The sequence below is a fragment of the Panthera leo genome, chromosome A2, assembly GCF_018350215.1.
Source record: "Panthera leo isolate Ple1 chromosome A2, P.leo_Ple1_pat1.1, whole genome shotgun sequence".
NCBI lineage: Eukaryota > Metazoa > Chordata > Mammalia > Carnivora > Felidae > Panthera > Panthera leo.
This window is the reverse complement of record NC_056680.1, coordinates 96,681,725-96,696,771: the sequence shown is the minus strand read 5'-3', so window position 1 is coordinate 96,696,771 and position 15,047 is coordinate 96,681,725. Positions and strand designations below refer to the sequence as shown.

The window sequence follows — 15,047 nt, the reverse complement described above, 5'->3', positions numbered from 1 at the left end:
TGCTTATTTCTTTTCATAATATTTTAAGGCTAAATTTGTTGTAAATGATAAAGGTGATATAGCTATATCATAGCAAATCTGGAAAATTCAGGCATAAAAGTCATTCCTATCATTACTCCATGAACGCGCCTACTCCTAGCATTTTTACACGCATGTTTGATATATTTCTAATGACAGTGTACTTGAAAATGATATTTTAAAGACTGTAATATTCCATTCTAAGCATTTTTTGTTGTTTAACCAACCTCATAAATGTTATTGGGTTATCAACACTTATTTCACTGTTTTCCCATTGCTTTCTATTAGATATACCATTATTCATTCCTCATTAGTATTTATTGGCTATACCATCATTTATTTCCTCATTATTATTTTATCAGATATATACCCTTATTTATTGAACTATTTTTCTGTAGTCCCAACTGATGGCTAAATGATTATTTATGACTCTTGGCTTAAGAAATCTGCCTATTTGGATTCAGTTTGACAAAGACCATTATTATTATTATCATCTAACGTAGTGTTTGGCTCGTAGCTGGTAGTCAGGAAATGGCTTCTTCCTTCTTCGCTTTCACCCTTTACGTTAACTTTCTTGGATTGTGACCTGAGGGCAAGGCATGTTGAAGGAATCCAGAGATGTCTAACTGGTTATCATGTAAGCTTGCCCTGGCCATTTTAATTACTAATTTGTAAGGAGTACTCATATTCTGATATACAGGGGTTTGGTTTTCTTTGTATCATTTGGTCAGCTATATTGGTTCATTCTTGCCGGATACAAAATGTTAGAGCCACAGACGGTTGTGGAAATCACTGGGTACAGTGGCTTCCTGATGGATGTACCTCAGAATTTTGCAGGGTTCTTAGGAATACTGATTCCCTACTAAATCTTAATTTGGTGGCTGAGGACTGGGAATCTGCATTCTAATAAGCATCCCTGTGTTCAGATTCAGGTGGCGGGAAGGACCATAATTGGAAGTTACCGTTTGGGTAATAGACTATGCTAACTTTTTAGACTTGATGTTAGATTTTCATCATGTTCAGTCTTTTGCTTTTAAAACTAATTGAATCTTGAGATGACTTATTTCAGGAGGCAAATATTACAATCCCAATTATGTTCTGCAACAGGAAATAAGCTCTAAATGAATCTTAACATTTTACTTGACACATCACTCTGTTTAAGTGTATTAAAGATGTCATTGAAAGGTGCAGGGGAGGAAAATGAACTTGATTTGGCAGGTAGGTGTTCATGGTACTATTATCCACAACTGTCTGTGCTGATTGACAGCACACACATTACCTCCTCACACGCATTGTACTCAGTTGCATCAGATTTAAGTGTATGGCATTTTTACTGAATATTTGAAACTGTTTTAGTTAATAGTATTAATTGTGCATAGACCAACTTTCAGCCACTGCTTCAAAGTACTTAATAGACAATAAACCAGAAGGTTCTGTGGATCTCTGCTTAGAGTAAACTTAGGTCTACAATACCATTTGTTTAAGCATTATGTATTTTGAGCAGGGCAAGTGTTTATAGTTCAGAGAAGGAAACTTCCCCGTATTAGATATGGAAGTTGAGGGGCAGAAAGATGAAACGCTCAAGGTCCCTTGACCACAAGAAGCAGAGTCAGAATTGGGGTTCAGATCTCCTGGGTCCTTGTTCTCTGCTCTTTCTATTATACCACACTGCCCTTTTTGCATAGTTTCTATCTAATGAGAAACAGTCTAACGGCTGGTAGAGATGCTATAATCCATACTTATATTGCAAAGAGCATCGAAGCAAGGAATTCTACTCAGCATTTTCTTTTGGAAAACCAAACATGCTTTATTTCATTTTTTTCACAATTTATTTAAACATCTCACATATACAAAATAGGTACAATTTAATCTTTCTGCTTGTCCGAGAAACAAGGCTTCTTTTTGGTACCATGGGAGAGGATGAAAATGAGACTGGCAAAGAACAAATGCTGAATTTAAAGAAGAGGACGAGGTTGGGCAAGCAATCTGCATACTTTTATTTGGGAAGAAGATGTAAAATACTGATGCTAAATCACATGAAGAAAGAACACACACGGCAACCCATTACAGAGGAGTCTTTCTTCTCAGAGTCCTCTAGCACCATCAACAGTCTTCAAGTATCTGAAATACTGGTAGCACCTTTGTATTTGGAACAAAACAAAACAAGTACCTCAGCTCATCTCCGTCTAGGTCAGCACCTAATGGTGTGGATCACACTCATAGGAAAGTGTCTTGAGGTAGTTTTAAACCTTTGGAAGTCTGGGTTTTAAACTTCCCTCTGTGGAAGATATTCAAAAGCCACAAGTGGTGCAAATTGTTCATGGTTTTTATTTTATTTTTCAATTTTTATTTTGGTTTTCTTACAAAGGTAGACATTTTCCACAACAGGTGTAAGAGTGTTGAAAAAAATTCCAAATCTTTGGGGGGAAGGGAGGGAATGAATGAAATCGTATTGCACTATGCTCTGATCAATCCTTCTCCTTCTCTTTTGCCCACAATTTAAGCAAATAGATGTGCAGGGGAAATGAAATGGAAGGACTCAGCTCTCAGTTAAAAAAGAAGAAAAAGAAATGGCAAAGAGAGAAAGTTTTTTTCGGACTTCTTTTGTTTTCTTTTTAATTTAGGTTGAGTTCATTTATTTGAAACAGACTGGGCCAACGTCCACCCTGATTTCTTGGTCAGCACCACCGATGTCCAAAGGTGCAATATCAAGGATAGGCAGGCGGGATGGCTTATTTGTTTTGTATTCAATGATTGTCTTTTTCCATTCATTTGTCTTTTTCTGTTTAAAAGAGGGAAAAAAGTACATATATGAAAAGCAGCACTATTTCTACATCTAGTATCGTCAGAACCTTAGATATTTAAGAACCACTTTTGGGCTTGTTCATTCTGAAGAAGTTTTCCCAAGGTCAACATGTTCTCTTTGCAACAGAATTATCAGGGGCGTCTTTAGGGAGAGCAGTTTCTTACCAGTCTAATTTTTTAAAAGAAAATTTCAATACGTATTCCACGTGGCTTACTGCTACATTATCGTTTTTTGGGGTGTGCGTGTGTGGGTAAGGGAGAGCCAGGTGGGTATGCAGGCTGCTGCAAGTAAATTTTAATTTTTCTGCAATGTCTAGCATATTGTAGAGAAAAATCGCATGCATGCCATACTAATAAGTAAAATAAAATACATATAGCCATAAGTGACAGCTTGGGACCTTTTAACCTCAAGTAATTTTAAATTGTGGGCAGACATCATAATTTAACAAACTCATGTTTAAAGAAAAACAGCTAGTGCATGGACACTGTATATATTTTAGCATTGCAGAGAATTTCAGAAGGCAAGGTCTGATAAGAACACTCGGAATTTAATTTAAATAAATACAGTTATGAAAATAGATTTAGTAAGTTAGGTCTCTTATTCATCCGTTTATGGTCTTATTCATTCATTTACGGTCTAAGTTAAAACTCCATCTCCCCACCTCCAAAATACACTCCCCAAATAAGCGTATCCCCACATTTCACTATTACTTACAGAGCAGCCGTCTACAAGAACAGTGTAAGTGAACCTGCTGTTGCCCTCGGCAACAAGTTCAACATCGTTGGAGCCTTGCAGAATGACAGCCTTTTTCAGGTTGCCAGTCTCCTCATCCATGTATGCAATGCTGTTCTTGCAGTGGTAGGTGATGTTTTGAGAGGCATGGTTGGCCAGCAGGCGCATGAAGGCAAGTTGAGTAGCCATTTCCTTGGTGGTTACTCCTTCAACATTATATTCAAACTACAGAAAATAAGATAGAAATTCTAGTTAAGTGGAGATGGCCTCAGGTACTAAGAGTCAAAAAAAAAATGTCTGGTATAGGGAGGAATAATGGACTCAGAGCTGACCTTGGGAAAAAGGTACTTTTCCAGGAAACTCAATTCACTGGTCTTTGAAATATTAGTTACTTAGAAGGGACATAGGAACTACCAGGCTGAGGCAAGATCATCTCAAAAAGATACCTGTTCTAGATAAGGTATTTTTAATGGGTATGTATCTTCTTTAGAATAAGAGAACAAGGAGACAGAGATTCAGACCTCTTTCTTTTTCTGTAATCCCCACCAGGAGGCATGCAATAAAGTTGGTGAAAAGATTTGATTAAAAATTTAGAAAAGCACATGTTCTGAAAATATACATTCATGGGTACAGGGACGCATATGCTGGCCAGTACTTCCTCACACTAAATGTCATTAGTCAGTTTCTCCAGGGATTATCAGTTGAGCCAAATTTGCAGAATAACTTTGAATTGTGTGGGTACGTTCAATCAATCCATCTTTAATGTACAATTCCAGGATAGAACTGGAACCCAAGAAAAGAGCAGGTTCTTTTAACAATCCCATTTGGGTAAACGACTAAAATGCAGATCATTAAAAAGCAAACAATCTTAATAATATTATTTAGTAGGAGAAGGAATGTTTGTAGGATTCCTCACCTGGGTACCACCATTGATAGTTTCTCCTAACCACACGTGCTTCTTGACCTTGGAATTTCTGTACCAGTTCTTGGCTAGGATGTTTTCAGGTTGAGCCCGGATACAGGTTTCGCCAGTAGAGAAATCACAGTATACTTTGATAGCATCCATAGTGCATCCTTGGTTAGGGTCAATCCAGTAGTAACCTTTAAAAAAGACAAGACCCAGCTCATAAAACTTCTTATTGAGTAGACTATAGGTTCTAATAATTACTAGACCAAGATTTTGATTCTTATAAGTAACATTGTCTACCCTACATTTAATAGGAAGAGGATGGCTACTTTCCAGATTAGACAGTTCCTTCTCTCCTCCGTGAAACATCAAATCAGAGTATATGAAAAATGCAAAAATACACATTAAGAGAAGCCTGAAACTGGATGCTGGTGAAGAAGAAAATGCTTCTAATTAGGCATGATTCTATATAATGCATTTTTTACCCAAAACCTTTTCATTCTAAATGTCAGTGGGAACTGACTTTGCAAAGCCCAGCTTATGAGAAGGGCCATTCTGGCTTGGATATCTTGACCTACCACTGCTCCACTCGGGGTGGCTAAGTCTCAAGTCACGGCATGTGCGAGCTGGGTTCTTCCTAGAGCCTTCAGGAGTAAGAAGGGTCTCAATCTGGTTGTTGAGAGATTTCAGAGTAGCATCAACTTCATAATCCTTGGGTCTGAGAGAAGGTGGTGAGCGAGGCTGGTCAGCCCTGTAGAAGTCCCCTTCGTAACCAAAATCATAACCACCACCACTTGGGCCAGGAGGTCCAGGAGGGCCAGGGGGACCAGGGGGGCCCTGCAAAGGTGAACGTGAGAAAAAGGAGGTTTTGTATTTGGTCACAGTGAGAGACATCAGTGACAGCAGATTTTCAGTCGAGCATCACACACAAGCATGTTCTAATAAGTAAAAAAGAACTAAGTCCATGTAAATAAACAACTTGATCTCAGACATACTTGCAGGGATGGACCTAAACAACGTATCACATACAGATAATTTTTACACATTTTAGAACTAACATGTGGCAGTGGGGGACAACTTTAATGTGTTGTCGTAACCATCTTGGTTTAGTCTGAAGAAGATATTCCTTAGGTCTGTGATGCTCTTCATTATTTCCCAAAACGATACTTACAGCAGGACCTTGGCTACCCTGAGAGCCACGAACGCCAGCAGGTCCGACTGAACCAGGATGTCCAGTGCGACCGTCTTTGCCCATAGGGCCAGAAGGACCAGCAGGGCCCTAGGGAAGAAGGACGCAGGGTCTGAGTGAGTCAGTTAAAACCCCACAAGGAAGCAGAGGCCTGGGCTCAGTGCCTGACATAAACTCCATTTCAGAGATAAATGTCTCTTAGATTGACTTACCCTAGGACCAGCAGGACCCACAGAGCCAGGAGCACCTTGATCGCCATGTTGGCCCTTTAAAGAGAGAACAGGAAAATCACACTTTCAGAACACGTGTCGACAAATAGGTTTTTTTAAATTGAATGGAAAACTTTAGTTTCAATGGACTCTGGATTGAGAAAATTGAAAATGTAAAATGGGGCTCTTTTCTCCCATTATGTCTATTATATTCAATTATATTTTTTTCTACAAGCTATTTCAGCAGTGCAATATTAGTCATTCCTCTAATTATATTTATTTTAAGTGGGGTTGAAGGACATTGTTGCCAAGAGATTTTAATATATGTATATTTCAATTTCCCTTAACCCTCACCTTTTTGTGTTGGGATGAAATGGCATTAATCTCTGCGAGATGGAGTGAGCCAGAGAATGGGAAATGAATATGATGTAGGACATTTTAGAACAACGGCAGTGAAAATTTGAGGAAGATCTTTTAAGATCCGTATACATGCATGATGTCCACATTTTACTTACAGCAAGACCAGGAAGACCTTGCAGTCCATTGTGTCCCTTTAAGCCAGGAAGACCTCTAGGCCCCTTGTCACCAGGCTCTCCTTTATCACCTCGAATACCTTGTGGGCCCTGTATAGAAAAAAGAAGGGCAGATAGGACATTTACTTCTTTAGAAAATGAGACTCCCGTGCCCACAAATATTGCTTAATCTGTTTACAAAGCAACTCAGGATGTGCAAAGGTTTAAAAGCCATGGGGGTGTTATCTATTCCCTTAATCTGCTTTAGTTGAGCTTCCTGTGAAGTGGCTAGATTTTTGTGATTATTTAAAACAAGCAGAAGGGATTTGAAATAGAAGAGACTTAGAAGCTGTTTGTAGCAATTCTCAACATGGACTACATTTTAAAAAAAATATGAAGTCTAGCCTGTATATTATTTATTTTCTTCGCAGACAGTCTGGACTGAGGCTCCTTAAATGTTAATTTGTAAAGAAATCATCACCATGTACATACAGTAGGACCTCTTGGACCAACAGCACCAACGGGACCAACAACACCAGCAGGACCCTGTTAGTTGAAAAAGAAAAACATAACTGATCAGCCAAGCCCAAAACTCTCCTCCCCAAGCCCCCATAGTTCCCAAGTGTGGGGAGGTCACAAGGGAAGCCTACAAAGATGGCAGCACAAAGGGACTGGTATTTACAAACTTACAGGTTCACCACGGTTTCCATGTTTTCCAGTGGGACCCACGGGGCCATGAGGACCGGGTGCGCCCACAGCGCCAACTGGACCAATGTTGCCAGGGTAACCGCGTTCTCCCTACCAAAGGCAAAGTGAAGTTTAGCATCAAACTGTCCTGTGTTTTGGTCACTTTTCAATTGGAGAAAGACAGAGAGGTATACTGACCTTGTGTCCAGGTTGACCGTCGCGGCCTGGGGGACCATCATTCCCAGGGTTGCCCTGTGAAGACACCACACCAATGAAGGCACTTAGTGAGGCTCTTTAACCCACCAGCCCCTATAGTTCAGCTCCTCCGTCTTCATCACTCCCAGTGCTCACTAGTGAACCCGCTTTCAGACTGTTAAAAGACAGGAGCAAGAACTTGCCAACCTAGTTTCTTTTAGAGGTGTTTTGGATATTTTGGCCAACTTTGAAGCATGCTCTTCAAAGACCCATCCATCCCCCAGTCCAAGTAATTTTTCGTATTTTCAATACCAGGAGTGGTCAGTACATGTTGATTTAATGGAGAAACAGACCATCTTGTTCCAAAACTTGGAACAAGAGGAACTCAGCTCAGGATATGATGTTGCACATAATGAAACACAGCTAGGTTTTCTAGCTATGTTTATGTAGTTAGTATGTAGTCTAGTATGACAAACCAAGCGTCATACTCACATCCCGACCAGCTTCACCAGGAGCACCATTGACTCCAGGTGCGCCCACAGCACCAGAGGGACCACGAGCCCCAGGTGGACCAGCGATGCCGAGAGGTCCAGGTTCACCCTAGAGGCAGAGAACACAAAACAACATTCTTCTTATTGGATTGAGAGCAAACTTCACCCTTCCTAAACAACCCCGGCGAGGAGATTCCAGTTTGCAAGGAGAAGGTACAGTGAGACTGAATGGGTCACAAAATGGTAAGAAGTGTCATCAGTGTTATCCTTGCCCTCATCCTACACACTCAGATGGTCAGCTTTATTGAATTTTGGAATGCTGTTCTGTACAGGTGAGCCTAGTTACGTCCGATATCCCAAATGAAATGAATTCATAAAGTTGAGAGAGTTTATGGAGGTGAGCTGAGCCCTAGCTGCTGTCATGTATAGGATTTAACGGAATGATTCAGAACTTCCAGAGCTTCATTCTTCCAACAGGATAAATGATGCCAGCATTTCACACTGCAGAGGAGTAAATGCAATTAGAGCTTATATAGTTCTTAAGCATGTAAAAAGAACAAAAATCATTCTGCATAATATTAAGCTGTATCTTTATAGCGTGTGTCTAAGTAAGGTGGTATTAAAGCTTCTTAGATAAGTGACATGTGATCTGTATAAAGAAAATGCCATGAATAAAAAATCTTAAGTGGAGTTATTCAGTGATCAATCTGTCACATCTGAAGTGGCAGCTTTTAAAATCTTTTATTATGTTAATGAGAATAAGAATGGTGTCAAACACTTACCACAGATCCAGAAACACCTGGTAGACCACGTTCACCTCTAGAGCCTGGGAGACCCAGAATACCAGGAGCACCAAGAAGACCTTGAGGACCAGGGGTTCCAGGGGGTCCCTGAACAAGAGGAAAAATACCATTACTAATAAGCCCCTCAGTGACAATATGGGTTGGCTTGAGGATTGTGAGAATGCGCTATCCTCAGTTTAGAAAAAAGCTAGTGACCTTCCATTAGTAGGATGTATCCTTGGCTATCTTTTCTCTAGTGATGAGTTTCATGTTGGCAAGTATATTTCTTTGTACCCAGTTCCTCCCTGACACCAATGGAACGACATTAAAGAATATGTGGTTGTGATTAATGAAGCCATCTGGGGTAGTGAAATAGAGTTTTTATGGAATCTATGCCAAGATGCAAATTTTGACCTCGGCCTCTAACTGAACCAGGTCTAAGAAAGACACATTTCAGAGTAACAACGATACTGAACAACGCATGTTTAAGGAATTGGTAGCTTGCTGAGATTTGATAAATTTACAATAGGATGACCATGGCAATGGGATTCTGTTCAGTTCCCAGTACCAGTAAGGTGCCATTTTGATAAAAGAGTGAGTTCCCTCATTTATTGTCATCCCCATCTCATGCCTTCTGAGCAACTGCTGAAGCTATGACACCTCAGTATCTGTTGGACAGATTTCCTGGCTCAAATTGAGCTCTACTTGAAAGCCTGCAACACTCATCAACAAATATATGCCACTTGAAGATCTGTGTAAGGCTTTATTTTAATTCAACACAAGGTATTAAGAAAGAGAAGCTTGAAATCACTTACAGCAGTTCCAGGCTCTCCAGAGGGACCCTTCTCACCAGCAAAGCCAGGGGGACCAGATGCACCTGTTTCCCCTGTTCGGCCAACTGGACCTTGGTCACCCCGAGGCCCACGAAGTCCTTCTTTACCAGCAGCACCAGGGGGACCAGGAGGGCCAGTGATACCCTGTGAGCAAATGGCAAGGTCATTTATCCTCAGTTAATCATCACAGACCTGGGAGAGAGCAGCTGAGGTTCCAGATATTAAGATGCAAACAGTGTGAAGCAACAGGATGATACCCTGACCATTTGGGGGACATGTTTAGGGTTTGTAATAGTCTTTCTTATGGAGAGAAGCAGCTCCCATCCTTTCTCCGGAGGTTATGGCAAAATGAATAACTGAAGCAGAGGCTATGGCAAATGTCAGCGAGGAAAAGCAATGCTGTGCTACCAGGATCCTGGCATATTGGAATCAGAACTATGTAGAGTTAGAAGAGTTAGTCGTCAATGAATGGGACTTTGGGTTTTGGAGGACTCTGCTCATTTCTTTTTGAAAAAAGACAATACTGGAATTTTGTTCATAATTGAGGAATCACATATGCTCTCAACTAGGTTTAATTAAATGCCTACAGGGAATGAAGATTTTTCTGTTATGAACCTGTAAAAGGATTCCAAGAAATCAACATCTTTGTGATTTTTTTCCCTGAAACCTTAACCGGAAGACTTAATCCTTGGTAATTAATTAAATTCTCTTGAGTCCTGACAGGAGAGTCTGAATCAGAATTAAATTAGAGGCCAAACCACCTTTAAATTCTGGAACAATTATACCTTAACAACGGAGGCAGAATGTTGGCCATAAAGGGTAATTAGATATAGAAATATCTGATATGTGACTAAAACTGTTCTGTTTTTTTTTTATTTTTAACGAAGAGACCGTGCCCCTAAAAAGGGACTTGTGTTCACATGAATAAAAGCCTCTTAAGCCGATATTATAAAATATAATTTGTGATGATTTTGTCTTAATGGTTCAGGAAAACTGATTTCAGACCAGGAAAGTAATAGCAAAATATTAGTAGCGTGTTTCTAGAGAGTTTCTTACCAATTTCCTATTAGAGGCAAGGTTGTTTGGCTAAATGACACATTTTGAAGTGATTTACTTACAGAGGGTCCAGGAGGACCAGTCCGTCCAGCAGCACCAGGGAAACCAGTAGCACCCTAAGAACCAAGCACATTAAAATTCCACAATCAATGGCAGCTCTAGGGATGTGGGTAAGATGGAAACTTCTCCTCTGACAACTCCTCAATACACGTGACCACAGATGGACCAAGGAGTAGGTGGTGGCAACCTCATATAGGGTATTATTTAACAAGAACCCCCCCAAAAAAATTAAAAAAAAAAGAAAAAAGGGGGTGCCTGGGTGGCTCAGTCGGTTAAGCGTCCAACTTCAGCTCAGGTCACGATCTCGTGGTCCGTGAGTTCGAGCCCCGTGTCGGCCTCTGGGCTGATGGCTCAGAGCCTGGAGCCTGCTTCCGATTCTGTGTCTCCCTCTCTCTCTGCCCCTCCCCCGTTCATGCTCTATCTCTCTCTGTCTCAAAAATAAAAATGGTAAAAAAAAAAAAATTAAAAAAAAAAACAAGAACCCCAAAGACCTTCCATTTCTACACAGCTTTCCGACCAGCGTGCCCCAATTGCAACACCCATATTTTGCATTAAGGCTCTGATGGTCCTTTTTGAAATGTGGGTATGTAACCTGATGGTTTTAAGAACAAGAAGACACCATGCTATTATTACACACTGATGTGCATACGTTAATAAATGTCTTAACCACTTGGCTGGGTGCAAAAGAAGTGGACACTGGATAAGTAATTTTGTTTACACAGGAAGGTACAACAAAAGACCATGAGTATTAATTGCTGTCCAGCAAGAGCAGGAAGGAGTCAGTGCAGTTCATTCCTTGGGAGGTCTGGGTGTTTAAGGAATCTGCATAACAGCACTGGGTGCCAAGAGAAAGGGCATGGTCAGGCAGGAGAAGGGGGGCATCGGCAAAAGGATAAAGAGAAATCTTTTTACCCATTTCACAATTCAACAACCTGGCATTAACTTTGGTTATTGCCTCAGGTGAGGGGTAGCAACATACACTACACTGAGCTCCAGTTGGGATTAAGTTAATATCCCTTGGCCTGACTATCACTTCAACACCAGAATATCTTCAGATACAGTTAACTTGAATTTCAAGAGTCTCCTTATTATAGTCCAAAATTAACCAAAAATCTCCAAAGTTTCAAGGTTTTCATAGATTCTAAAGAAAGAAATGTCCTCCATTATAAATACTCACAGGAGGGCCACCATCACCACGACTGCCAGCAGGACCAGGGGGACCATTTGGACCCTAAATGGAAATTGACAAAAAAAGATGGGGTCAAATCACAAAAGAGTTCTTATACATGTTGCTTTTTTCTTCAAAGGTATCATTCCTAAAAAAAAAAAAAAAAAAAAAAAAAAGTATCATTCCTATATCTATTAGAAGCAAATCCCGAAATCAAAAATGGTAATCTGTGTCATAAGATAAATGTCCTTTTTTCAGTGTTACCACCCTCATTGGGTTACCAAAGAAGTAAGATGAGACAATATTTATGAAATTTCTATAAATTATAAAGCAGTATGCAAATGCTAACTCTTACATTCCTGGTGTAGTTACAGTAGGCACTTGATTGATATAGGTTGAATGATAAAGATTTCAAGGGTAACTACAGGCTGTGTTGACCACCAATGAATTCAACTTACAGATGGGCCAGCAGATCCAACAGGGCCCGTGGGACCAACGGGGCCATTTTCACCCTTGGGACCTTTGGTTCCTCTCTCTCCTTTAGCACCAGGTTGACCAGCAGCACCCTGTTAGGAAGGAATAGTTGGAGTTCAGGCATTCCAGCTCACTCTACTTGCCAGTTTGGGATGTTTTGGGGTTAACCATCATTATGTGATACTCACAGCAGGACCAGCAAATCCGTTGGGGCCAGCGGGACCAACTTCACCACGTTCACCCTAGGTGGGAGAAGGGATTGAAGAATGTCGTAGCAGTATTAGATTCATTCATGTCTAAAGGCTATGAGTGTCCAAAATGACCCAGGTTTCTACTTACAGGGCTACCACGAGGACCAGCAGGACCAGCGGGACCAGCAGGACCGGCTTCACCCTTTAATAGAACCAAAGATGAGCTTGTTAATGTGCTCAAAGAGGAGGTGGGGGGAGGGAACAGCAGTAGACAGTGGGCTCTTGTCAGGGTTTGCAGTCACATCAGAAGAGAAAACTAATGCTCATCTCAGACAGTAAAATAAAATGGATTCTTACTGTGCTTACTGTTGTATTCATTTTGGGGGTTGAAGTGGTATTGGTCATACACTTGCAAAAACACTATAAATCAGTGCCCACAATACTAGGAGGAGGACATTTTAATTTTTAGATGGACACTGAGCTGATCTATTTGCTGCAATCTGTGCAATACAATAAATAAGGTCTATTTTAAGTAGACTGTTCGATGTGAAATGGGCACACTATGTATTTTATTGATTTTTTACAATTGAAGGCTTTGAGAAGGCTCAGTGCATTAGGATATTGTTAATGGGCAACAGGGAAAGTCTTTAAAACAAATGATAGGGATTAAAGTATAGATCAGATAGCTAGCACATCTATACGAAGGGAAAGAGAACTTTAAACACACAGCATTTGTTTCCTGCTGCCCCATCACAACAGATAGGTTTTTAAGTAAGTAGGCTTTATACCAAGTCATAAAAATGAATTGCTGGGGCTCCCTGGGGCTGGGGCAGGCAGGAAATTTTAGACACTGCTGTTGGCTCAGAGAGTTGCAACTCCGTGAAAATGTGTGCTTACCCGGTCACCAGTGGCTCCAGCAGGACCAGGGGCACCTACAGCACCAGGAGCACCCTAATACCAAAAGGAAATGAGTCTTATTAATAACACCCCCAGTTTCAAAAGTGACCCTTGCCATTCCCCCTTGCTGTGCTTATACAGTGACTGAACACTTTCACCGCACACTCTGGATGGACATCGAGAAGGCTTTTGATGCATTTCAGTTCTAATTATCAAAACTATTAGAAGCGGCTCTCAGGAGGAAAGTACCCCCAGTGATAAAGGTTATAGAAATGTGTCAGTCAAGGGCAAGTTACGAATTGGGGAGATCTGAACTCTCTGCTCTTGTCAAATTCCCTAGAGAGCAGCAAATGAGTAGCCTTGTTTGAGACCACTAGGACTGTGTGACTCAGAGAAAGGACTATTATCAATGTGCCAGAGTGAGTTATCAGCTCTGAGGGAGGTGAGACGAAGGACCGAGGTAGCTGATGGCCTGGAAGAACCATGTTGCCAATGCTCTGGTAGGGTTATTATACCTTTACAGGATTATCTTTGGCATCACCAGGGCAGTAACAGGTAATCGTTGGGACTGCTCTTCAGGTGATAAATTCTTAGGACATACATTTGAATAAATGGGACCTTGTTAGAGGTTTTGGCTTTTTAAAATGTAAGAGTTATCGTTTTGTTTTGTTTTGTTTTTCTAAAGCCCTATAATAATTTGAACGGTCACTTGAAATTCTATTTAACCTAGAGCTTTTGGTTTATAGTTTGTACTTCGTATAGTTAACACTAAGGAAGTTAAGAAATTCAGGTTTTGATTTTCAAAGGGATAAGTTCTGTTGAATCTTTCTTTTGGGACATGTAAAATGATATTACTATTCAGAGATCCAGGAAGGAAAGGAATAGTCTTTCACTAAACCTGGATCCTTTTGTCAGTTCTATTTTGGAAAACTGCCCACCTCAAATCGAGTGAAATGTAAAAATAAAATAAAACAAAATACCAATCTAAGTACACACAAACAAACAAAATTCTACTTACACGGGCACCATCTCTGCCTGGGTTACCAATTTCACCTCTGAGACCAGTTTCACCCTGAAAGTATAAAGCAAGAGTAGCTTTTCGTTTTCCAACCACATTTTTGAAGCAAAATTAATCTGAAGTGTTTATACCTTCGGTTGCTTACATTTTTAGTAATGTCTTGATTCCCTACTATTCTATAGAATGTTGAATGAGGAAAAAAAATGAAGGAAAAAATAATTCAAGGCCCTCTCCAGATTATTGTTAAATATTCTTTTCTAATTTCCATACACCCTCCTGAAGCATAATCAAGCAAGGTACAAATTCATGTGGACAGAATTATAAGGCAACATCACAATGGGCTTCAGTGTCTGATCACTCTTATGGCATAACTAATGCAGCAGCACGGTTGACAGCTGTTCAATATAGCTTCTTCCCATTAATTAGGGCAGGATGAGGCATTATTGTTAGTGGCATTAAAATGAGCCTCATGTATTACTCAACACCATCTGTTTGCGTGAAATTCCATGGTAGCAAGGAATTTTGCCAGATTAGTGAGTTTAGAAATGCGTAGGTGCTAGGTGGCAGAGGGAAATGCGTATTGATAGATATCAAAATGCTACCAGACCACCTACCAAGAATTGTAAAAAACTGGGCAACCCTGTGCAGCCTTCTTTGCTAGAGTTCATCAACAACATGTCTTAGGGTCCAACACTGAGAGGGTACCTTTTCTCCCTTGCCTCCAGGTATGCCGGCAGCACCCCTCTCTCCTGGGAGTCCACTGGGACCAGATGGACCAGCAGTGCCTGGAGCACCAAGCACACCAGGTTCACCCTTGAATCA

At 40.6% G+C, this 15,047-nt stretch overlaps 1 protein-coding gene and 1 long non-coding RNA gene across 4 annotated transcripts in view; one reads left to right on the top strand and one right to left on the bottom strand.

Annotated features, from left to right (window-relative positions):
* Positions 1–12,636, top strand: part of LOC122207817 — a 67,967-nt gene extending 55,331 nt beyond the window's left edge. For all 3 annotated transcript variants that reach the window (XR_006197023.1, XR_006197019.1, XR_006197021.1), the window contains 3 exons: positions 6,805–6,921; positions 7,093–7,959; positions 12,461–12,636. This is a non-coding gene — a long non-coding RNA (uncharacterized LOC122207817). The remainder of the gene's footprint in view (positions 1–6,804; positions 6,922–7,092; positions 7,960–12,460) is intronic.
* COL1A2 (collagen type I alpha 2 chain) overlaps positions 2,327–15,047 on the bottom strand; it is a 35,865-nt gene continuing 23,144 nt past the window's right edge. The window contains exons 32-52 of the mRNA XM_042917978.1: positions 14,931–15,038; positions 14,226–14,279; positions 13,208–13,261; positions 12,459–12,512; positions 12,308–12,361; positions 12,104–12,211; positions 11,655–11,708; positions 10,480–10,533; positions 9,344–9,505; positions 8,529–8,636; positions 7,748–7,855; positions 7,259–7,312; positions 7,064–7,171; positions 6,866–6,919; positions 6,377–6,484; positions 5,865–5,918; positions 5,635–5,742; positions 5,042–5,300; positions 4,473–4,657; positions 3,539–3,781; positions 2,327–2,800 (exon numbers count right to left, since the gene is read on the bottom strand). Coding sequence (XP_042773912.1) covers positions 2,654–2,800; positions 3,539–3,781; positions 4,473–4,657; positions 5,042–5,300; positions 5,635–5,742; positions 5,865–5,918; positions 6,377–6,484; positions 6,866–6,919; positions 7,064–7,171; positions 7,259–7,312; positions 7,748–7,855; positions 8,529–8,636; positions 9,344–9,505; positions 10,480–10,533; positions 11,655–11,708; positions 12,104–12,211; positions 12,308–12,361; positions 12,459–12,512; positions 13,208–13,261; positions 14,226–14,279; positions 14,931–15,038 — 2,238 coding nt within the window. The 3' untranslated portion in view covers positions 2,327–2,653. The remainder of the gene's footprint in view (positions 2,801–3,538; positions 3,782–4,472; positions 4,658–5,041; positions 5,301–5,634; positions 5,743–5,864; positions 5,919–6,376; positions 6,485–6,865; positions 6,920–7,063; positions 7,172–7,258; positions 7,313–7,747; positions 7,856–8,528; positions 8,637–9,343; positions 9,506–10,479; positions 10,534–11,654; positions 11,709–12,103; positions 12,212–12,307; positions 12,362–12,458; positions 12,513–13,207; positions 13,262–14,225; positions 14,280–14,930; positions 15,039–15,047) is intronic.